General features: G+C 39.4%; 1 protein-coding gene across 4 annotated transcripts in view; it reads right to left on the bottom strand.

Moving 5' to 3' along the window:
• The window catches only part of LOC148041432 (putative glycosyltransferase), a 154,899-nt gene that overhangs the window by 111,946 nt on the left and 18,986 nt on the right, over positions 1-23,967 (bottom strand). For 3 of the 4 annotated variants that reach the window (XM_087679373.1, XM_087679382.1, XM_087679390.1), the window contains exon 2: positions 1,990-2,100. In XM_087679373.1, the coding sequence (XP_087535499.1) occupies positions 1,990-2,100 (111 nt within the window). Of the gene's footprint in view, positions 1-1,989; positions 2,101-2,298; positions 2,487-23,967 lie in introns of those variants that run through there. The other variant, XM_087679371.1, reaches the window with a different exon arrangement.

Here is a 23,967-nt window from a genome sequence, read left to right as displayed (position 1 = left end):
GGGCAAGCTAGGCTTTTGAATCTCCCTAAAATTCTTCAATTTCAACTCTCAAAATTCAAGTCCTAGGCTCTCGATTTTGAGTACGTATCTTGAGGTGGCTGTCAAATCCTAATTTCTAATATAAATTAGGATTTATAGCAGAGATTTTTCAATATCTCCATCTTTGATGACTCACATGGCTGAATTTTGGTGAGATAACTTGAGAGATGGCTATAGGATAAGAGAGAATGTTGTTGAGAGCTACTATCCTACTTAAATATTCATAGAAGTTGTCATCTACAGCTTAGAACCACCAGTAAAGCTGCGTCCCCTCTTCTATGTTATCCTCTGTACCAAAAGAACCTTGGGTTGATATCATTTGTACCTAAAAGGCTCCAAATTGTTATCGCCAACTACAGGATTGATCCCTGGTAGCTACAAATCACATCAGTAGCATCTTCTTACTCTTAACAACGTCATTTTCTCTCGCAATGGCTGGATTAAACTTCTACTAGCTCCCAAAAACGTTTTTCCCACTTACATGGGCAAGTTTTGCCAAGTGACAGCCTTCTAATCCCATTTTTCAGCATTATCCAGCTTATTAAATTAATTTTCAAAATTTTCACTAGCCAATTTGTTTTGCAAGTATCCCTAAGCAGTTATTAGCCCTTAGACTAGCATTAGTTAATCAATTAATGTGTAATCTCTAATATCACCATTGACATTAGTAGTCAATGAATTAGTCTAGGCCAAAATCTGACACTGGGTACCATCTAGTACCTGTCAAGTATAAATTATTATAATATTTTCCTTTGGTATTAATTGGGTTTCACACTGTGAAATAATTAACTTGCACCTCACATGTACAAGTCACATTAGCACATTTAATTAACTTTTAATCAAATGCTAAGCAAAGCAATAAATTTTGCATTCTCATGATAGTTTTCCTTTGGTTTTGGTGTTTCTTAGAGATAATCTCCATAGATCTAGTAGTGTAGGCATATATATTTTTTAGTTTAGTTTTCAGCTGTGGCCCTATTGTACTAGGGTTTGTGTATATGGACTTTGTTCTTGCCCTTTGATTTTGGTGTTTGGCGAATCCAAGTTCCTTCGAATTATTTTTACTCTCAATTAGATCAGTTGTGCAGAGTGAATTGGCTGTAGGGCTCTATGGTTTCTTTGCTTTTTGATCCTCACACTCTCCACAAATGCATGAACAAAACAAACATCTCAATACTTGAAACTTACACAACATCTGAAATAATAGCTCTTGAGCCTTACAAGTAGTTTTGTGTCTATCCATGTTCTAGGGGCATGCTGGCCACCATAATCAAAATGCTATAGAGTCTTTTTAAGACATTACCTTGTCTAGTAGTCACAAGGTGAAGGATGTATTTTGCTGGCTCAATGACTTTCGCGCACTCTTCTCTAGATGAGGTGCAAGAGGAATTGTTTCCATTTCACACCACGTGTTGAAGCCTACCAATATTTCTAAATAGGAACTCAATGCCTAACATGAAGACTAGAATATCTTCATCACACAAATTGTTGCAAGCACACACAGAAAGACTCAGTTCAGCCTTTTGCAACTTCTTAAGCTTAATAATCATCTTCCTATAGCATCACTTGGATACCTCCCCTATCAAAATCAAATTTAAAAATGTGGCTTCTTGAGATGGGTGTGGCATCAGCCTCATTTCTTTCTATTCCACTTTCCTTTGCTAGGTGCAACATGCCATCCCAAAATGAAGTTTTCTGGCTGACAACTTCACAAAAACCCACCCAAGAAATAATAATCTGAGGATTTTCTCTGAATCATCCCTCCTTCTGAACACAATTCCTGTAAGCCAATGACCAATGTAGGCACAAGAATTGGCCTCCAAAAACATGTCTCCAAAATACTGCAATAAATTGTGTGTATTAACATTTCAAACCAACTCAGCAAGTGGTCCAGTCCAAAGAAAGTATACAGTGACAAGTCTAAATGCAGAAATGTGAAATAATGCTTACCCTTCTAAGGCAGTACTCTTCCAAGTACCCAAGAATTTGATCAAACCCTTATGATTTTGCAAGCAAAGTTTCATCCATAGAGGATCTTCATTACAAAAAATGTAAAACGCACTGCAAAACCAAAGTGAGGAAATTTCAAAACAAATTTATGAAATATGTAACCAAGTTTTAATGCTGAATTCAAGAATATTCAGATTTACAAGAGGTCATCCAGCAAGCAAACATCTCTCTTTTTTTCCATAATCCATGGGGTACCTTAGTGTTACATCATCATTTTATAAACCTGCAAACCATACTTGATGACCTTACTAGTGTGGGAACTGAATTTCAAGAGCTTCTAGCCACCATGTATTCAATCTACCAACTGCAGTACACCCATTTGGACAAAGATGGTTCCAAGAAGACCTGCACAACCAGAGAGCAAGGCTACAACTATCAATGAAGTCATAGAGGAGGAGAAGAGGAAGAGTTAGGCCCCACATGTAGGCATGGTGGTTTGGATGGAGAAGATGGAAGCACACAAGGATTGCAAGGCACTTTGCACCAAAATGACGATGGAGACCCTAGAGGGTCCCTTTCCTAGATGCTTGGAGGGTGGGGAAAGATAAATCATGAGACTAGACACTCATCTTCAAGTTCCAAGTTATAGTAGCACAACAAGGATTCCTCCACCGCCAGGCTCTTACGAGTGGAGAAGATCTACGTGGATGACGGCCTTATACCACTTAAGTGGCCCACCATCAAGAGTGCATGACTTGCATTCTCCAACACACAAAAGGGCAAGTAGACACTCTACCAAGAGAGACAGCATTAGGAGTAGTAGAGACAAGAAACTTATGCCCCTATAGCTGCACACCTCTATAAAGAGAAGTTTAGGCACAAAAAACCAAGCCGGAAACACTATATAAACTCAAATTTCTTTACAAGGCACTAAAGTCGAACATTACAAGGCTTCTTTTCCATCATTGTTTGTTACCAGGAAGAGTAGGAAGGAGCAAGACAACCCATTTACAATATAACAACCCAAAAAAAAAAAACATTCAAAGGGAAAAATCCTCTTCTACAACAATCTCAACACTATACACAACGTCCAGAAGCTCATCAGGAATCCTCACACCTACACAAGCTAGCAATTCTAAGATGAGCATCCACTCATCTAAGAACAGCAGTGATATAAACTCAATACATAGGCAGCCTCGCATAATTACAACTTCCATTAGGGAAAATCTGGACTCAAAAAGAGCATCATAAGAAATTGATTAGGAATCCTTGATCTTGGATCAGTCCCTCTTCCGTAGTCATCATTGCATGCTTTTTTGTCCTTGGGTCCCCCTACATTCCTAGTCTCAAAGCTACTTTTTGTGGTGGGCCCCACCTATAAATAAGAGGACTCCTCTACTTGTCACCCCGGTAACTACCTCTTTTCATCCTCCAAGATGGGACCCACCCTCCCCAAAAAGAGTTATATCAACGAGTCAGATTTATTTTTGCCCCAAAAAATGACTTTTTTTAATTTTTCACAGAAAAGGGATTTCCTTTTTTCAAAAGCTACCCAATCATATTGCAAGTTAAAATACTCACTCCAAATTCAATAATTATGTGTTTTTTCTTACACTGGTTGCATGTTCTCGATGCTTGTCATACGCAACCACAATAATCACTACATCGATCGCATGTTCTTGATTCTTATCGTACTGTGCTCAAAATAATCAGTGTAATGTTACATATAAGCAATTATCTTTCACCTCAATCATAGCTATTCTTGCACCCAAAATAGTCAAATAGGGTTGCAGGTGGGTTGCAGGGTTGTAGAAGTAGCAAAAGCGAAAAACCCCACCACAGCTTGTGGACCTATTTCACACATTGTGGTGAGGTTTTTTGCTTTTGTTGCTCCTAGCAACCCTAGAATCCACTAACAATCCCGTTCAACTATTCCGAGTGCATGAAATATGTGTATGAAACAAGCAAAGATGGGTTTTTATGCTTCTACTGCTCTTGGCAACCTTGCAACCCATTGGCAACCCTCTGTAAGCCTTGCAAAGAGATTTGAGTAGCAAACATTAATTTCAAATACAAATTTCTAGCCAAGTGCATGTCTTGGACTAAACTCAACTACTAGTTCGACATTACCGACATCCACAAGTATGATTTATCAAATAGCGTCACATAATTGTAGTTTTCTACACGAATCAAATAGGAACAAGATCGAGACACCATACTTTCAAACACAAATCACATGAAAAGAAAAATACAATGATCTTTTATTTTTACATCAAACAGCTTCAGAGCAAGGTACCAATGTGGAGCAATAACTATAAGGCAATGATTTTCAAATATATCAATTGCTCCAAAGAGGCAACTTCTCAATAGCTTCAACTGCTTGTTTGCAACATCTCTTTGCCGTGGGCAATTGCCCCTACACCACTACAACCACCATCTCCACTTTTGGGGCCTCGAATGCAATCCCCAAGGCGGAGCTAATGATCCTCCCACATAAGCACGTACCAAAAATATGTCTGACCGGATCTTTCTCTAGAAGGATGATCTTGTTTGCATTCAAGGTGATGTTGGAGACACAAAGCACCTTTAAGAGTGCTTTGACGATCGTGAGCTAGGCACAAGGATCAGGGGTGAAGTCAATGCACCAAAGCCATGTAACAAGGGGGAATGCGCTCTATGAATTGAGCAATGGCGACATCTCTTCCCAAAGCCCCTTGCTCCCCTATTTGCTAGCAAACTCATCAATATCCAACCTGGTCTACAATCATAAGAAAAAGTATCATAAGATCCAAGATACACACTCGACCTTCTTATATACTTAAAACATATATGGTGAATATTATGCTAGTGCAGACAGAAAACAGATGAGAGAAAAGAAAGATATACAGAGAAAGAGAGAGAGATAAAGAGATTGACAACACACTAGGGACTGGAAGATGGGCCAATCCCCCCCCTTGTGGAGTTATATTATTGACAAGGAGCAAGTTCCTCCGTTACACATAAACCAGTTCTTAACTTGTAAATCTTGGGAACAAGATCACCGTTCCTTGCATGCTATACAACTGGCTAACACTTGCACAACTTGGAAGTTAGCACATTTTGATCCTTCTTGAGTCTCTCTTTCTCTCCTACACAATATGTGTAGGAATCTCCCTTCTTGGTGCTTGATTTCAACAAAGTTTTCGCAACACTTGCACAACCCGAGGGTTGGCGAGCTTGAACTTACACCGATCCTTGCACAGTATACAATAGGCGAGCACTTGCACACCTCAAAAGTTGGCTCCTTTGATCTTCTTGATTTCTCTTCTTCTCTCCTACACAATATGTGTAGGGCTCCCTTCTTAGTGCTTGATTTCAGCAGAGCTTCCACAACACTTTGTGAGACTCGAACCACCTTCTCTCCTCCTCTTACATACATACAAAGTGATGCTTCCTTCACCTCCTCCACACCCAAGGAGAGCCTCCCTTTTATAGGCTCCAAGATCTTCTCTTCTTGGAGAGAGACTTGAGTGCCAAGATTGGAAAGGTTGATCTTCATACAAGATGTGGTTGTTCCAGGACCTACTCTGCAACAGTAATTTTGGAATCTCTCTCTGTGCGTTGCTCGGACGGAAAAACATCCAACACAAAAGTTATAGACCTCGCCGTTTCTGATAACGCACATGGGCCGTTTTTAGAGATCAGCTTTCTATCGCAAGATATTTTAAAAATGGATTCACCATGTCTATTTTAAGAAAAGCAGCTTTTTAAACTCTATTCTTAAGTTATAGTCCATGCAACCACCTTGAGCCATAGATAAGGAGAGTTCATTAGATTGCCTTGGGCCTCAACCTTAAGATTGACTTCCACACAAAAGCTTGTGTCATCTTAGACCTAAAAAGAGAAAATCGCTTCTCTCCTCACTTTCAGAGGATCACGTCTCTCGTCTTTCTTAGTGAGAGAATTACCTTTCTTGTCTTTCTTAGTAAAAGAATTATTTCTCTCCTTAATTCATTAAGAGAGAAAAGACCTTAAACCTTGACTTGTAAGGAAGAGGATGACCCCAAATGAATGCAATGCTCATTACATACAAGTAAATGTTCCCAGGCATCCCCAGATGCATACATAAATACATATACACAATGCTAATGCACTTCCTCTTCTTAGAACTCATAATGTGTAGCCTTGGTTCTTGTGTACACTCTTACACTTGGTAGACACACACTTCCCCCTTTATAGCTTGTACTGCCTATACCAAATATTCCCATCACAGTACTCTAATCACCCCATTAAGTGATGCACTAGGAATATTGGCCTCTAAATGGTCTCATGGCCATGCTAGATCATCATCAACAGTTAAAGAAAAGTGAGTCGTTAATTTATTGACATAAATTTACTAAATAGAGAATGCGTAATAAGCAATCAATTTAGTAACATCCCTTTTGACCTTTCTACTTCTTCAAGCGAGCCTTCTCAAACTTAAGAAGAACATATTGTCCCAACTTGAGATCTAACTTACGACAATGCATATCAGCTTCGTGTTTATGCTTCTCTTCTAAGCATAGAAAACATCTATCTATTGTTTTTCAAGAGCTTCACAAGCATAGACTACAGGTCACTCCTAAGAAGAGTGAATTTTTCCTTTCGGAAATTCATTACTTCGGCCATATTATTTCTCACAATGTAGTGAGAATGGATCCTGAGAATATTCGAGCCATTGTTGAATGGCCTGCACCTACTTCTGTACATGAAGTTAGAAGTTTCTTAGGCCTATATTCATACTACAAGAGGTTTATACGAGGTTTTGCGTATGTTGTATCTCCTCTACATGACCTTACTAAGAAGCGAATGCCTTTTTGCTGGGGATCAAGACAACTACAAGCCTTTGAAAGAATTAAGTTTCTTGTGACTCAAGAACCAATTCTCATGGTTTCAAATCTTCAAAAACCTTTTGAAGTTCACTGCGATGCTTCTAGGGATTGCATTGGAGCTATGCTTAACCAAGAGCATCATGCAGTAGCATTTGAGAGCCAACACCTCAAGGATCATGAGCTACATGTTCCAGTATAGGAGAAAGAGCTTATGGCAGTGGTACATGCTCTTCAAGTATGGAAACACTATTTACTTGGTGCAGATTTTGTTATTAAAACAGATCACCAAATTCTAAGATACTTCCTCACTCAAAAGAAGCTCTCAGAGAAACAGATGCGTTGGGCAAATTTCTTATCTATGTTTCACTTTCAAATTCTTCACACATGTGGAACTAAGAATGTGGTAGCAAATGCTCTATCACGACGACCTCGAGTGAATGAAATCACAACTGTTTACCATAATGAGTTCATGGATTTACCCAAAATATATGCAATTGATTCCGACTTCTCAACCATATGGGATCAGCTTAACTCAGGTCAATCGATTACACCTTACTCGATTCAAGATGGTTATTTGTATTATCATCAAGCAATTTGTGTAGCATTGTCATTGCAACACAAGGTAATGAATGAAACACATGCATCTCCATATGTTGGGCATAGGGGTATTCTACCCACTACTCAAGCATTGGAAGATATTTCTTTTGGCCCTCTTAGAGCTGACATTGAAATATATGTCCGCGAGTACAAGATATGCCAAAAAGTAAATTATGACAAGCATAAACCACCTGGTCTACTGAAGCCATTATCTATACTCAAGGCTCGCACTTTCACTCTGCCCATCCGTTTAAGAATGATAAGGGGATGAAAACTTTAACCGAGTCCCGAGGTTCTTGAAGAGAGCTTGCCAAAAGAGATTGGTCATGCGGGAATCTCGTTCACTTATAATGGACTTAGGCATGCCATGATGCTTGAAAATATGAGCAATGAATAGTTTAGCCATATAATCGGCTTTGATTATCTTTCGCACACGTATAAAGTGTACTTGCTTACTAAATCTATCAATGATAGTCCAGATTGCATCATTGCCTGCTTGTGTGCGAGGAAGCTCCATGCTAAAGTCCATGGCTATACTTTCGCAAGGATCATTGAGAATAGGTAATGGCTTCAGTAGACCAGGTGGTTTATGCCTATCATACTTTACTTTTTGGCATATCTTGCACTCGCGAACATATCTTTCAATGTCAACTCTAAGAGTGGGCCAAAAGAAATATCTTTCCAATATTTGAGTAGTGGGTAGAATACCCCTATATCCAACATATGGAGATGCATGTGCTTCATCCATTACCTTGTGTTACAATGATAATGCTACACAAATTGCTTGATGATGATACAAATAACCATCTTGAATCGAGTAAGGTGTAATTGACTGACCTAAGTTAAGCTAATCCCATATGGTTGAGAAGTCGGAATCAATTGCATACATTTTGGGTAAATCTATGAACTCGTTATGGTAAACAGTTGTGATTGCATTCACTCAAGGTCGTCATGATAGAGCATTTTCTATCACATTCTTAGTTCCACACATGTGAAGGATTTGAAAGTGAAACATAGATAAGAAATTTGCCCAACGCATCTGTTTCTCTGAGAGCTTCTTTTGAGTGAGGAAGTATCTTAGACTTTGGTGATCTGTTTTAATAACAAAAATTGCACCAAGTAAATAGTGTTTCCATACTTGAAGACCATGTACCACCGCCATAAGCTCTTTCTCATATACTGGAGCATATAGCTCATGATCCTTGAGGCGTCGGCTCTCAAACACTATTGCATAATGCCCTTGGTTAAGCACAGCTCCAATGAAAGCCCAAGAAGCATCACAGTGAACTTCAAAAGGTTTTTGAAGATTTGGAACTATGAAAACTGGTTCTTGAGTCACAAGAAACTTAATTCTTTCAAAGGCTTGTAGTTGCCTTGATCCCCAGTGAAAAGGCATTCGCTTCTAAGGTCATGTAGAGGAGATGCAACATACACAAAACCTAGTATGAATCTCCTGTAGTATGAACATAGGCCCAAGAAACTTCTAACTTCATGTACAAAAGTAGGTGTAGGCCATTCAACAATGGCTCGAATCTTCTCAGGATCCATTCTCACTAGATTGTGAGAAACAATATGGCCCAAGTAATGAAATTCCGAAAGGAAAAATTCACTCTTCTTAGCATTGACCTGTAATCTATGCTTGCGAAGCTCTTGAAAAACAATAGATAGATGTTTCCTATGCTCTTCTTTAGGCAGTGAAAATATTAGAATGTCATCAAAGAAGACACCTGTGAACTATGAGTGAGGTCTGAAAATTCTCTCCATCATTCGATTAAATGTCGCGAGTGCATTAGTCAAACCAAATGGCATAACTAAGAACTCGTATAGTCCAAACGTTGTACAAAAAGCTATCTTATGAACATCTTTAGATGCTATCCGTATCAAGTGTTAGCCGCTCTTGAGATCAATGCGACTAAAGATACTAGCCCCTTGCAACTTATCCAAGATATCATCTATCCTTGGGATAGGAAAACAATTCTTGATTGTGATCTTATTCAAAGATTTGTAGTCTATGCACATACGGAAAGAACCGTCTTTCTTTTGAACAAGTAAGACTGGAGAGCAGTATGGAGAAGAGCTAGGTTGAACTAACCCTTTTTCCAACAGTTTGTTTACTTGTTTTAGGATCTCCTCTTACTGACTTGCACTTACTCAGTAAGGCAGTTGGTTAGGTGGTGAACTGCCTAGGATAAGATCAATTGTGTGATCTTCCGGATACTTAGGAGGTAACTCTCCTGGGAGTGAATCACCAAAACAATCTCACGCAAATCCATCCATCTTTTTTCAAAATCTATTTCGAGAAATCCAGATGGACCTTGTCGAACAATTGTCCCGGCTCCTTCCAGTACCACTTTGAACCACTGCACATCAAATAGGATCATGGAGAAGCTATGGTAATCCAATGTGATAATACTTTGCAAGTTTCCAAAATACTTCATCTCTTCTATAACGGTGTTTGGATCTGTTGCTCGTCGTCGACTCTCTTACTCGAATTTTGCCATGATATCACAATCCATTATGGAGCACATTTTGTCGATACGGTCACGTGGAAATGACATCTACGTAACCACACCGCACTATATATTTTGTACTGTACATTGAAATGGTTAATTATTTGTCACATATAAAATCTAAATACGACAACTTATAAAACATATGGTCATCTTTGAACTACATCTCCTCAAGAATTCCCACTCCTTAGTTGAGACCTCCGCCCCTTCGTGAAAGGCTACGATCAAAGCTCCGTGCAACCATCGCATTGACATAAACCGCAGCATCTCCTCCATGTCCGATATGGAATCAGTCGATGGCGTATACTACATTGTTTAACAAAATCATGTCTTACTTGATCGATTAAAGAGAGGGGTTCTTTTAAAGTCTGAGACTTAGAAGCATAATTTGGTATTGTGTGTTCATTAGAGACATCAAGTACCCTTGCATCATTAGCTTCTTTTGACTCTCTCATAAACGCAGAAATAGCTTTATTTATCTCTTTAGAAATGCTAACATGACTAACCATTGGCACAAGCCAATCTCCAGCATCAGCAATGTATACTATGTTCCGACTCTTGAATTGAAATGCAAGGGTCTTCTTAACAAAATCGGGAAGAAGTCTAATCTTGTAATGCCAAGGCATACCTAAGATAACATCACAATTACCAATGGGTGCAAGTAGAAAAGATTCTTAGTCATAGTAATGCCCAATTCTAAGATTCATCTTCCTCTAGATAGGAGTAGAATTTGGTTGTAAGTCCTTGAAATGCCGAACCTGATCCAATTGGTGTTCCCAATCGATCCGATGGAATTTATAGCCTTTCAACAATATCTACTGACACAAAATTATTTGTGGACCCTGGATTAAAGAGTATCAAAACTCGTTGATTATTGAGTGTCCCCCAACCCTTTAAGAGTTGTCTCTTCTTCTCATTTGAATGAGTGTTAGCTTGCACATCCGGAATAGAATTTGAGGATGGCGGAGGAGAATCTTTAATCACATTTGCTTCCTTCCTTTTGTGAGGACAATCAGGCTTCATATGTCCTAACTCACCACAAAGAAAGCACCTTCCTCTTTGCACTTTTATATCTTAGAGGGTGAGAGATACTTGCACTTCTTGTTACCCTCTGGCTTTGAATATTGGTCGTGGATAGAGATAGGTCTTCTTCGATTAGTCCTATCTCTTGGTTGATCATAGAGCTGCTCTTATCTAGCTCTATAAGAACTCATCTTCAACTTTCAAGATGTACAACGTATATGCAAACTTTCAACTATGATGGCTGACTCCATCATGTGAGATAAGATTTCATGTAGATACACCATGGTTCTGTGTAAATGAGAGAGTAGGCCAGCTTCAAACTTTTTTTTCTTCTCTTCATCGCTGATCTCCATGAAAGAAGTAATCTTAAGAAGAGTAGACCAAAACTTATTTACATAACTAGTGACCTTCTCAAGCTCTTTCTGGCCTAGCCAATCCCGCTCCTTCTTGACATCATTCTCAAAATTAGGAGGCAAGAACTAAGCATAAAACTTCTCCTTGCAAGTCGTATGTTTCCTTCCCTCCAAAATGAAAGTCAACCACCAATTGCTAGCAGTGTCTTTCAAGTGCACGCCTACATGCCTGAGCTTGGACTTTTCTAAGAAATTACCATCAGAAAAAACAACTTCAAATTGCCTGACAAAGGCTAACGCCTTAGCACTATCTCTCTTACTGGAGTAAGAGTCAAACTTTATGTCCTTTGTTACAACTCTATAGAAACAAAATTTGTATCCTTTTTCATTAATTTGTCTATATAATGATTTATTAAATTTGTTTCCTTGCACTAATTATATATAAAGAAAAGTGCATTGAAGCTGGCCACTGATGAGTGGTCACAGGTTATGGTGGACCCACGCAGTGGGTTAGAGAAAAGATAGTTCACACTTCCACCTATATGGCCTGATTGGGCGCCTGTGACCAGAACTCGCGCATATCAAAGTTAGACTCGCACACAGAAATGATTGATGCCTTGAAGTGTGGGCTAGATCTGCCAGAACAGACAGTTACAATCAACAAGATAGCATGATCATGAAATGCTTGTACAATGTGCATGTGTGGGCTGAAAGCTTGAAATGCACATTTCTTTGCATAGGAAAGTCACATGAAGATTCTGATACTGTTTTTGCAATGTACACGGAAAAAGCTTTCATATGACATCCATATTGGGGGGTCCCTAAATTTTAGGAGCCTCGAATTAGCCTAAAAATGCTAGTCCTAAAAAATAGGGATGTCATTCTAAAAATAGTAAATTCTGTACCCTCACTGTGCTTACTAAATTTGGTTGTTTCTATTCTTGACAGTATTCAGCCCAAAAAGGAAGACCATAGAAAAGAGATAAGTGTCAAGACACTTGTCACACAAGTTTTCAAGTGTCCTACCACTTGTCACATCTCATGACATGTGGCTGGACACTTGTCTTGTGCTACTCCACTTTCCCCTTTTGTACTAGCTCTTCCCTCTCCTATAAATAAGAGCTCGTTTTTCTTCATTCAGCATCATTTTTCTTTGCTGAAAACTCATGCACAGCACCCACAGATAGCCAGAAACTGAGCCCATCCATCCCCATCATCATCCCCCACTTCTCCATTATCAAATTCCTCCATATTCCCTCTTCTATCACTGCTGTTTTACAGGACAGCAAGCCTGTAAATTCATTACAGCACCTCCTTCTCGAGCTCTTTCTTCCATTTTAGCAACAAGAAGCAAGCCCTATCCATATACTGCTGATCAATGATGGAGAAAGGCTGATTTCCCCTCTTTCTTCTCTCATACTGTAAAGAAATCAGTTCTTATCATTGCATAATAGATCATGCATGTGTGTTTGTACATCTTTGCATGATCTTGTGAGAGTGAGAACTACTTCTTCTCACTCTTAGGTTGATTGTAACTGAGCTCTTCCCTAAGGGACTTGGGTTGAGCAAAAATACATTCCTTCCGGGGGGGGGGGTTGCCCATCTTCAACCCTCAATCTTGTCTCCATTACTTTTACATTTTCATGGCTGTAATTTTGTGAGTAATTTTCATTTTCAGCTTAAGTGTTCATTCTCTTATATATTAAATCTCGAAAAACAAGCGAAAATCATAATTGTTAAGCATGCTACGTTGTTCGGGGCATTTACATCCTTATCCCCAGACTTGAAAGTCTTAGTTTTCTTAAGCTTGCTCCTCTTTTGGTCTCTCTTTTTACATTTGCGGATTGTTGACTTAGAACCAAGAGAGTAGAAACTAGAAGATGAGGAGGAGGAGGAGAAACTTAAGTAATCAGGGGAGTAGCCAGTTGCTGAGGAAAATGACTTCCTTCTTATCCGCCTTACTCGAGATGAGGTCTTTTTATTCTTCTTGACCCAAAAGTCCTTCTTCCTTCTAGGAAGTTTCTTAACAATTGGATGCTTTGCACCTTTACCATCAATTGGTGCAATGGTGTTTCCTCCAATATCAACATATTTTGGAGAATCCAGTCCTTCAACAGTAATTTCTTCCCTTACCCTTATGCTGTCAATCAATTGACGTACTTCAAGAATCTCCAACAAGCTACGATACTCTCTCAATTGAGCCTATAATTGCTAACTTGTAGGCACTTCATCAATTGCCATCTTTACCTTCTTCTTGCAAGGATCGCCTTTACTTTGAGAAAAGCAAAGAGACCTGCTCTAATACCACTGACATAAGATCCAAGATACACGCTCGACCTTCTTATATACTTAAAAGATATATAGTGAATATTATGTTGGTGCAGAGAGAAAATAGATGAGAGAAGAGAAACATATAGAGAGAAAGAGAAAAAGATAGAGAGATTGACAACACACTAGGGACTGGAAGATGGGCCAATCCCCCCCCCCCCCTTGTAAAGTTATATTATTGACAAGGAGCAAGCTCCTCTGTTACACATAAACCAGTTCTTAACTTGTAGATCTTGGGAACAAGATCACGGTTCCTTGCACGATATACAACCGGCTAACACTTGCACAACTTGGAAGTTGGCACCTTTTGATCCTTCTTGAGTCTCTCTTTCTCTCCTACACAATATATGTAGGAATCTCCCTTCTTGGTGCTTGATTTCAACAGAGCTTCCGCAACACTTGCACAACCCAAGGGTTGGCGAGCTTGAACTTACACAGATCCTTGCATAGTATACAATAGGCGAGCACTTGCACACCTCAAAAGTTGGCTCCTTTGATCTTCTTGATTTCTCTTCTTCTCTCCTACACAATATGTGTAGGGCTCCCTTCTTAGTGCTTGATTTCAATAGAGCTTGCACAACACTTTGTGAGACTCGAACCACCTTCTCTCCTCCTCTTACATACATACAAAGTGATGCTTCCTTCACCTCCTCCACACCCAAGGAGAGCCTCCCGTTTATAGGCTCCAAGATCTTCTCTTCTCGGAGAGAGACTTGAGTGCCAAGATTGGAAAGGTTGATCTTTATACAAGATGTGGTTGTTCCAGGGCCTACTCTGCAACACTAATTTTGGAATATCTCTCTGTGCGTTGCTCGGACGGAAAAACATCCAACACAAAAGTTGTATATCTTGCCATTTCTCATAACCCACGTGGGCCATTTTTAGAGATCAGCTTTCTATCGCGAGATATTTTAAAAATGGATTCACCATGTCTATTTTAAGAAAAGCAGCTTTTTAAACTCTATTCTTAAGTTATAGTCCATGCAACCACCTTGAGCCATAGATAAGGAGAGTTCATTAGATTGCCTTGGGCCTCAACCTTAAGATTGACTTCCACACAAAATCTTGTGTCATCTTAGACCTTAGAAAGAGAAAATCGCTTCTCCCGTCTATCGTCTTTCTTAGTGAGAGAATTACCTTTCTCGTCCTTCTTAGTGAAAGAATTACTTCTCTCCTTAATTCATTAAGAGAGAAATGACCTTAAACCTTGACTTGTAAGGTAGAAGATGACCCCAAATGAATGCAATGCTCATTACACACAAGTAAACGTTCCCAAGCATCCCCGGATGCACACATAAATACATATACACAATGCTAATGCACTTCCTCTCCTTAGAACTCAATCCATCTTCATTTATGTGTAACTCCCTAGTTCTTATGTACACTCTTACACTTGGCAGACACTTCCTTCCCCCTTCATAACTTGTAGTGCCTGTACTAAATATTCCTCTCACAGTGCTCTGATCACCCTATTAAGTGATGCACTAGGAATACTGGTCTCTAAATGGTCTCATGGCCATGCTAGATCATCATCAACTGTTAAGTAAAAGTGAGTCATTAATTTATTGACATAAATTTACTAAATAGAGAATGCGCAATAAGCAATCAATTTAGTAACAAAAACCATTAGTGAAATTCCACAAAACTACATACAAGCGCACATGAGTAATTAAATTTATCTCCTAGACTTAATCAGCCTCTTTGGTTAGGTCCTCTCACTACTGTACAGCAGGGCAAGTGCTGTCTACCGCTATACCAACTGCCACCCACTGCCTACAGCCCTAGAAGTCTGCATTTACTGCTGTTTGCCCCTATGCAGCCTGCATTTACTGTAGAGCAGCCTGCATTTACAACTGTCTACCCCTATGCAGCCTACAATTACTGCAAAGCAACCTACGTTTAATGCCATGTCATCACCACATCTATGTTTTGCTGATTCTACCTTGATTCAGCTTGTCTGTCATACTAATCCAGCCACACTTGAGCTACATTTGCTATTTCCCTACACCTTCAAAGACTGCCTACTGCATTTCAAGTCCCCATCAAAAGTACGACAAACTCTCCAACTCTTTCTCTAAGCCCCGGTCCCTAAGACAGAGAGTTCAAGGTTCAGTATTCATCACTCCGGGTGTTTGTTCCATTGAGCATCATATTCTATTCAGAATCATTCATTTATTATTCATTGTGTTCATTGTCTCCGAGTTACCTAACCTTCACTGTGTTTCTTTTTGTATCAATATTGCATGTGTCATATGATTGTGTTTACTTTCTGTCGTCGAGTCTTTCTTTACACCACATTCTTTGACTAGGGGTGGATGAGTGTTTTGTCCTTGGATACATGAGCAAAAAACAACCAATGCTCAATGCCAAAGTCTCATATAGACCAGACGTAGTGGTGGCAAATTCAATTCCAAAGGCGAGGCAAAACACAGCTAGCACAAGTTTGGGCAGCAAATTGGATGGAAGCACAGCTATGTGAGGAAGATGGTAATAAAGAGGATGACGGAGGCCAGCAATCGAGAGCATGATCCAAACAAGAGTTAGGCAGCAGTAGCTGGACCCAAACACAAGTGTAGAGAGGGCAAGACAACACAATAGAAATGGCAATGAGTAATGATGCCCATGAGAAACGGAGAGTTGGTATAGAAGACTAACGAAATGGATTGTGGCAATGCCCATGATTCCCTTTTCTGACCCAATTGTCCTACCAAACCTGTAGAAATTTGTAATTTAGTTGGAAATTATCTGTTATTATTGTATGAGCTTAAGGAATTAAGCCTATAATATAAGTTTACCTTCTAGCCTGATTCTAAGTAGCTTGATATTCCCTCTTAAGCAAATGATACCAAAAAAGAAAAAGAAAAAAATATCCTGCAAAAAGACCATGATTGTCGAAAAAAATAGGTTGACTGCATTTAGTGCTGCAACAAGTTCATAAACTGCCACGTGGGCATGTGGAACAATTCCATAATTGCATCTGCCATCAAAACAACCCCAACAGACACCTGAAAAATCAGCCATAACATCTTAGGCCCGAGGCACTTGTGTGCAAGTTAGTGAAGTTGCATATTGCCGAAATTGTCATCAGTTGAGTACATTTACAGCAAATATGTCAGGTTCAAATCATGATGATGGTTCACCATCGGAAGGTACACAAAGCCATAGAGGCAACGCAATGCCTAATCTTGGAACAGGCATGCACCTAGGGCAGCAAGGCGAAAATGTGGGTATCTCCCAGTCAAGGATATCATCTATCATTGGAATAAGAAAACACTTCTTAATGGTGATCTTGTTCAACACATGGTAATCTATGCACATGTGCCATGAACCATTCTTGTTGTGGACCAAAAGGGTAGGCTAGCAAAAAGGGGATGAGCTGAGCTAAATTAGGCCCTTATCCAAATATTCCATGTGTGTCATAATCCCTTCTTGTTGGTTGGCACTCTATTTCGGTAGAGCACTACTTGGCACTATTTCAATGGGATTATCCTCGCACGTCTGTCAGCAATTGACTTGCCCTACTATGCCACATGGCTGTTCTAAATCAGTCAATGCTATCTACAATCAAGGGATTTGATGGTATTCTAGCAATGGAACCATGCAATCATCCTTCCTTCTTGGAGAGGATGGTAATAACCACTTAATCTTGGACAATGGACAACCTACTGGCCCCAAAACTGGCACCCCTTGCTATATTTCTTTATCTTGAATTGCAATCTGGATGGAATACAATGAGATTCCTTGAGTCTCCTTCGCTCTCCAAGTGCCTCTTGCGGTCAGTAATGGCTGGCAAGCCTTCAAACCAATTTGCCCCTTAGTTTGCTTGGGGATTGGTCTTCAATTGTGCTCTTTGGGTGATAATTCCAGTCCTAAATGTTTACTAGCTAAATGGTCGCTTGAATCTCCTAAAATTGCCCCAATTTCAATGACTGAAATTCAAATCTTTAGGCCTTCAATCTTTGAGCACACTTCCCAATGTGGCTGTCAAACCCTAATTTCTACTATAAATAAGAGTTTACAGCAGAGATTAGTTAAAATCTCCACCTCTAATGGTTGATTTCGCTGGAAATTGTTGAGAAAAAATGAAAATAGGCTAGAGGATGAGAGAAGATACTAAGGAGAGAGAAAATTCAGACTTCCATCACGAGAAAATGGAAGAAAAATCATTTGCTGCCCTGTCTAGACAACCATGAAAGCTACCTCTATTGGCTCAAGAGTGAAGCAATTGTGAGATTAATTTAACGAAAAATGAACGAGAATGAAAGATTTAATCAAAGGACAACGATAGTCGATCACGAATGAGAAAGAGTATATTAATGTGTATGAGAGTATAACGCTCAAGGCAATCACACTAAATAATGCTACACTTATGTACTAATGAGACACGAAATGTATTTAAATAATAAAAATGAAACGATAATGGCTTAACCATCATAGGAAACCCTTAAATAAACCCTAACCCTAGTGTCATTTAGTGTCCTAGCTAGTGTCACTTAGTGCCTAGGACACTAGAGGCAACAACTGCATTTAATGACAATTTAAATGCCTAGGGAGCATGGATCATGGATCAAAAGGTATCAACGCATAGCCCACAAGATGGCCTACAAACTCCCCTCCATGAAATGGTTGGATTGATCTAGGAAAAATGACAAAATCCTAGAAAATAAAAAGAAATATAAGGTCATGGTTGCACAAGTTCATCCAAGTGGATATAGCAACCTATGACAATACAGAGTATAATAGATCATGGAACAAATGGAATCAAATTCAAGGCCTGCCAAAAAGCCTAAAACTTTGATCGAGGAAGAGACTTCATGAAAAGATCTGCCAAGTTGTCTTCAGTGAGTATGTAAGACAACTCTATTTCTCTAGCTGACATCCGCTCACGAACATAGTGGTAATGAACTTCTATATACTTTGTGCAAGCATGAAACATTGGGTTCCGCACAATAGTCAAAGCACTAGTTGTTAGTGTAGATAAATGTCGCAACCGTCTGATGCACATGAAGATCTGCAAGTAACTTGCGGAGCCAAACACACTCCACTATGGCTATGAACGCTACTCTATACTTAGCTTCACAACGGGAAGTAGCAACTGTAGTTTGTTTCTTGCTGAACCAAGAAACAAGAGATATACCCAAGAAGAAACACTTGCCACTATGAGAGACATGAGAATCTGAACATCTAGCCTAATCACTATAAGAATATCCATGCAAAGAGAATAAAGAATGAGCCTTGTAGAAAACGCCAAGATCCTAGGTACCTTTAAGATATCGAAAGACATGCTTCACTGGCTACCAATGAAGTATTGAAGGGCTGTGCATATATCTACTCAACTAAGAGATAGCAAACTGAAGATCAAGCCTTGTGTAACATAGATAAATTAAGCATCCAACAGCCTGCTGATATAAAGTAATATCAAAGGATTAGCTACCATCATCAAAATTGAAACCAAAACCAAGCCCCAAGGGAGTAGACACGGACTTACAATCCTCAAACTGAAAGCGTTGAAGAAGCTATCCAATATACTTGGATTGTGTCATGATGATGCCCCCTTCTATAGTGGCAAATTGAATATCCAAATAATAGTGAAATAGACCAAGATCTATCATGGCAAATGTTTGCTATAAATCAGCCTTAAATGCTGTAATTTAACCAACATTGGTCCCAGTGACAAGCATGTCATCAACATAAAGCACAAGAATAATAAAATCAGATCCCTGATGTTAAATGTAAAGACTAGCCTCGGTAGGGCTATTCTAAAATCCAAGATGCAATAGATGAGAATGTATGCGAGCATACCAATCCCATGGAGCTTGCTTTAAACCATACAAAGGCTTCTTGAGATGACAAAATTTGTGCTCAAAGCCTTTAACTACAAATCCTAGAGGCTAAGAAACATATACCTCTTCAGTGAGATATCCATGGAGAAATGTTGTTCTGATGTCCGGCTAATGCATCTCCTAAAAAAAGTGGGCAGCAAAGGCAATAATACTCTTGATTGTAGAAATGTGAGGTAGGGGCAAAAGTCTCCTCAAAGTCAATTCCTTGTTGTTGGGCGTAACCCTTGGCAACAAGGTGGGCTTTGTACCTATCAATAGAACCATCTGATTTTCTTGTAATTTTATAAACCCCATTTGGTACCTATTGCTAACTTGCTGTGAGGCAAGTCACATAGCTCCCAAATGTCATTCTGATGGATGGAATTAATCTCCGCCTTCATTGCTTCCACCCAACAATTATCTGAAAAAACATCTTTATAACATAGGGGTTCTTCATTGCATACTATAGCCACCAATGTACATGCAAGAAGATTACCTCAATCCTTATGAGCAGAGGCTCGTGTGCGAGCAACCAAAGAAAGAGGTTGTTTGCTATCTCAAAGAGTGTCTAGCAGCCAGCGAGGGACTCTTTTAGGCTGCTGAATTGCAACCCTTGTATGCTCCAATCGATCAAGAATAGGGGGCTGCTCTTCAAACAAGGTATCATGATGCTGTTGTGGCTGTAAATCAGGCTGAATAGACTGCTGTAATGTATCTATAGGCAGTGGAAATGAAGGCTAAGAAGAAAGATCAACCATGGAACTATTATGGAAAAGTGGTAGTAGGCTGTAAAAGATGTTTGAAGCATCAATAGGCTGTTTTTGACAGTCCAACAAGGAGAGGGAAGTATTTTCAGCAAAGATAACATCTCTACTGACAATAACCTTAACTTGTAGAGGATTGATAAAGACAGTGCCCTTTACTTTCAGCACTATATCCAAAAAATATACAAGAAATAGTCTTATCATCCAATTTATGCCTTTTCTAAGTGAGCACATGAGCATATGCCAATGATCTGAAAATCCTCATATGAGAGAGAGAAGGCTTGGAGCCAATCCATGCCTCATAAGGAGTGATGGTGCGTAAAGCGCTTGTGGGACACATATTCAAAACATAAGAGGCTACTAAGGCAACAATTGGATTTGATTGCCCAAGACCATGAGTGGCACGCATGTCCCTCAGCCACCACTACCTTCCAACCCATCTCCACAAGACTGTAAGCTAGCTAGGTATGAGAACCAAACTGATCCAAAAGAAACCAAACCCATCGAACCACCTCAACAAGTCTATCGATCAAAACCGCAGTGCCTGATGTATCTGAACCAACTCAACTTGACACTTTTACTGTTCTAACTACTCCGCAAGCAGAAAGCAACACATCAACTGAGCCGCAATACCAACCCTTTGCACAAGTGGGTGACAGACACCCCACTAACCACCCCATGAAGCAAGCATCAGTAGCTAAGTTATCTAGCCCAACCAAACCCCAACCTCCCACAGGCCTTAGGCCCTCCTATGAGTGGAGATCTATCCTTACTTTGGCCTCAAACCTACAGCTAATAGGGGGGATGACCTAGTCACCTACATCAAAAAACACTTACACATCACCTTCACCATGTTTGTTAAAAGCTATGAATGGTTGGATTTAGGCCTCCTCGATGAGCCATTAACAGCATATGTATGCTCCTTTCCATGCACTTGTGAGAAATATGAATTCATGTTCATAAGGATTCCTCAGGTGGCTAAGAACTTGATTGCCAATAAGATTTCTCTAAAGCAAGCTCTCAAATAGCCGTTACTTACCTCCTATAGCGAGAGAGCAAAGTCTTTGCAACAACAACCCACGAACCGGAAGAGCTGAAATAGTTAGTCAACCTAACTCTTCCTTTCTACGAAAATGGTATACTCTCTATCTCCAATGGGAACAAGAGGGATGCCATATTATAACCAATGTTGAGCAAAGACATGCAATCAAAACCTTTGAGTATGATCCAACCTATATGGCTCCTACCTTGTTCAAAGTATTGGCCATCATGCACAATCGACATTTAGAAGAGCACGTTATGGCACATCCCTATTTGGATTGACTCTAACTAAGGAGGAATTGCACATCGCTAACAACATGAAATCCGGTGACTTCCTAACCAATGTCCTGACCTACATCACACACATTGGTATTAGGTCTCAAAACATGGACTCTCATGCCCACTTAGAGTATAACTTTTGAAAGATCTTCGACCATATCCTCTAACTAGAGCTTCATCAACGCTCGATAGTTAATGTGACCAAGCCTCTGACGCCATAAATGTGAATCATGAAAAGATTCCTTTGTTAATAAGACATTGTCAATAGGATTTTCAGCAAGTTGCTAATCATAAGTATCAAGATGATAGAGACTTTTAGTGAGGGTGCCTATCAAGACAAAGGAAAAAGAAACTTGATCATCATATACCGCATATCAAGGGCCATCAAAAATGAAGTAAAACCTTGAAGTTGCAATGCCTGAAATGGAAATAAGATTCTTCTTGATGCCAATCACATAGAGAACATCATGCAATGTCCTAGAAGTGCCCAAGATGGAGACAACTTGCACATATCCAATGTCTTTAACTGCATAAGAGGCATTGTGTGCTAGATGCACCACTGTCAAAATAGCAAGTAGAAGTCACATCAATAATAGAAAAACAAGCATCATGAATAGAAGGATTATACTAACACTAAATGAAAAAAGTATAATCATTAAACTGAGAATAGTTCACGGTCTCATGTGTAAGAGCAAGTCCAAATTTCTTCTTCTTCTTCTGTGATGCAATGCGCTTACAACATTCAATGATATCATGCCCTATCTTTCGGCAATAATTACACCTCTTGGGCTTGGTGAATGTACCCTTGGAACAATTTGAAGAGGATAAACCAGCATGAAAGGGTGTCTTTGATATTGAAGGGGTGGAAGAAGAAGGATGATTAGCATGAAAGTTTGATGATTTTTTACCAACGACCTTGTTTTTTACCTTCGATTTGGGTTTTCCAAGATGGTGGGTGAAAAAGGCTTGTTTAGTCGCCATGATAGCATTGCGGTTGAGTCAACTTTGTTCTTCCTACAACAAAAGAGACATAAGCTGATCGAAACTATGGGTAACTTGGTTACCCACATAGTTACCAACTACAAGGTGGTAGCAAAACCTTGATATGACTCCGGTAGACCATTAAGAGTGATGGAAACAAGCTAACTATTAAGGACTTCTTCATCAATGTTTAATAACTTTTCAATAAGATCTTTAATGCCAGTGAGATAAGTATCCATGTTACCTCCTTTTTCCATCTTCCATGAGAACATCTTCCAGTTACTTACATAAGTAAGCAACGCATGCTTTATTGCACACTTGATATAATGATGCAAGCTTTTGCTGTGCATCCTTTGGATGTCTTGCATGATCGGATGTGTGGAATGATGGCTCTCTTCACGAATAAAGCAATAAGGGCATATGCTTGGGCATCACGGCCATCCCATTGAATCTAGTCTTGAGTGGGAGGCATTGTCAAAGAAGATGATGATTCGGCATCATGACAGCCACCTCATAATGTGGAGACCGGAGGTGCTGCCAATGTTGAAGAAGCCCACCTTTGCTCGTTCGATGCCATTCACAATATGCCATAGATTCTTTGCAATAAGAACAAGGTGCATCATGTAAGCCCACATTGGGTAATTAGTGCCATCAAGCTTGTCGTTGGCACCAAGTATTCCCAATAAATGATTATTATTACCGGCCACAAGTGATGATCGCAATAAAAATGCCCAAATAATCATAAATCACTAATAGAAGAGATGATATCCACCTCAATGAAGTCAAATAATATGATAAATTATAATTTTTTTCTTACTATTTTCCTGCTGAGGAAAGAGAAAATTATGCAAAAAATAATTATTGTTAGACATAAAAATATTACCCAATCAAGGTGGTAATCAGCAATATGCTGAAATCAGAGATTAATGGCTGAAAGTGCTTAAATAATGTGGACAGCAGTAGAATATACTGAAAATTTGCCCAGTAAATATGCCAAAAAATAATAAATTTGTCTTCAATGTCAGGCAAAAACTGGGCCAGCAGCCAAATAATATGATTTTGGAGCACGTTGAGGCCAAAGCCCCAAATTTCGGGTGCCTCAAAGGTGGAATTGGGCAAAAGCCCCAAATTTAGCCCAAAAAATGAAGACAATTTGAATAAATTGGATAAAATTTTTACCCAGAATGCCACACCTCAAGGTGAATTGAGCCTTGATATTTATGAATTTCAGAAAAGCCCCAATTTTTCTGAAGCAATTGGGGTGAAATTGAGCTCAAATGATGAAAGGCCCCAAATTGTATCGAGAAATTGAAGAGAAATTTGACAATTTTTGTGAAATTTGTATGTGAATGGTGCCAAATGTCACACCCGGTAATGAATTCTGCCTCAATGTTGATGAAGACTGCCAAATTCTTGAAAACCCCCAAACT

The sequence above is a fragment of the Lygodium microphyllum genome, chromosome 1 (genome assembly GCF_053477565.2).
Source record: "Lygodium microphyllum isolate KBCC chromosome 1, Lygodium_microphyllum_v1.1.10, whole genome shotgun sequence".
In the NCBI taxonomy this organism is placed as follows: domain Eukaryota; kingdom Viridiplantae; phylum Streptophyta; class Polypodiopsida; order Schizaeales; family Lygodiaceae; genus Lygodium; species Lygodium microphyllum.
The sequence above is the reverse complement of the archived record's forward strand: the minus strand, read 5'-3'. Positions and strand labels throughout refer to the sequence as shown.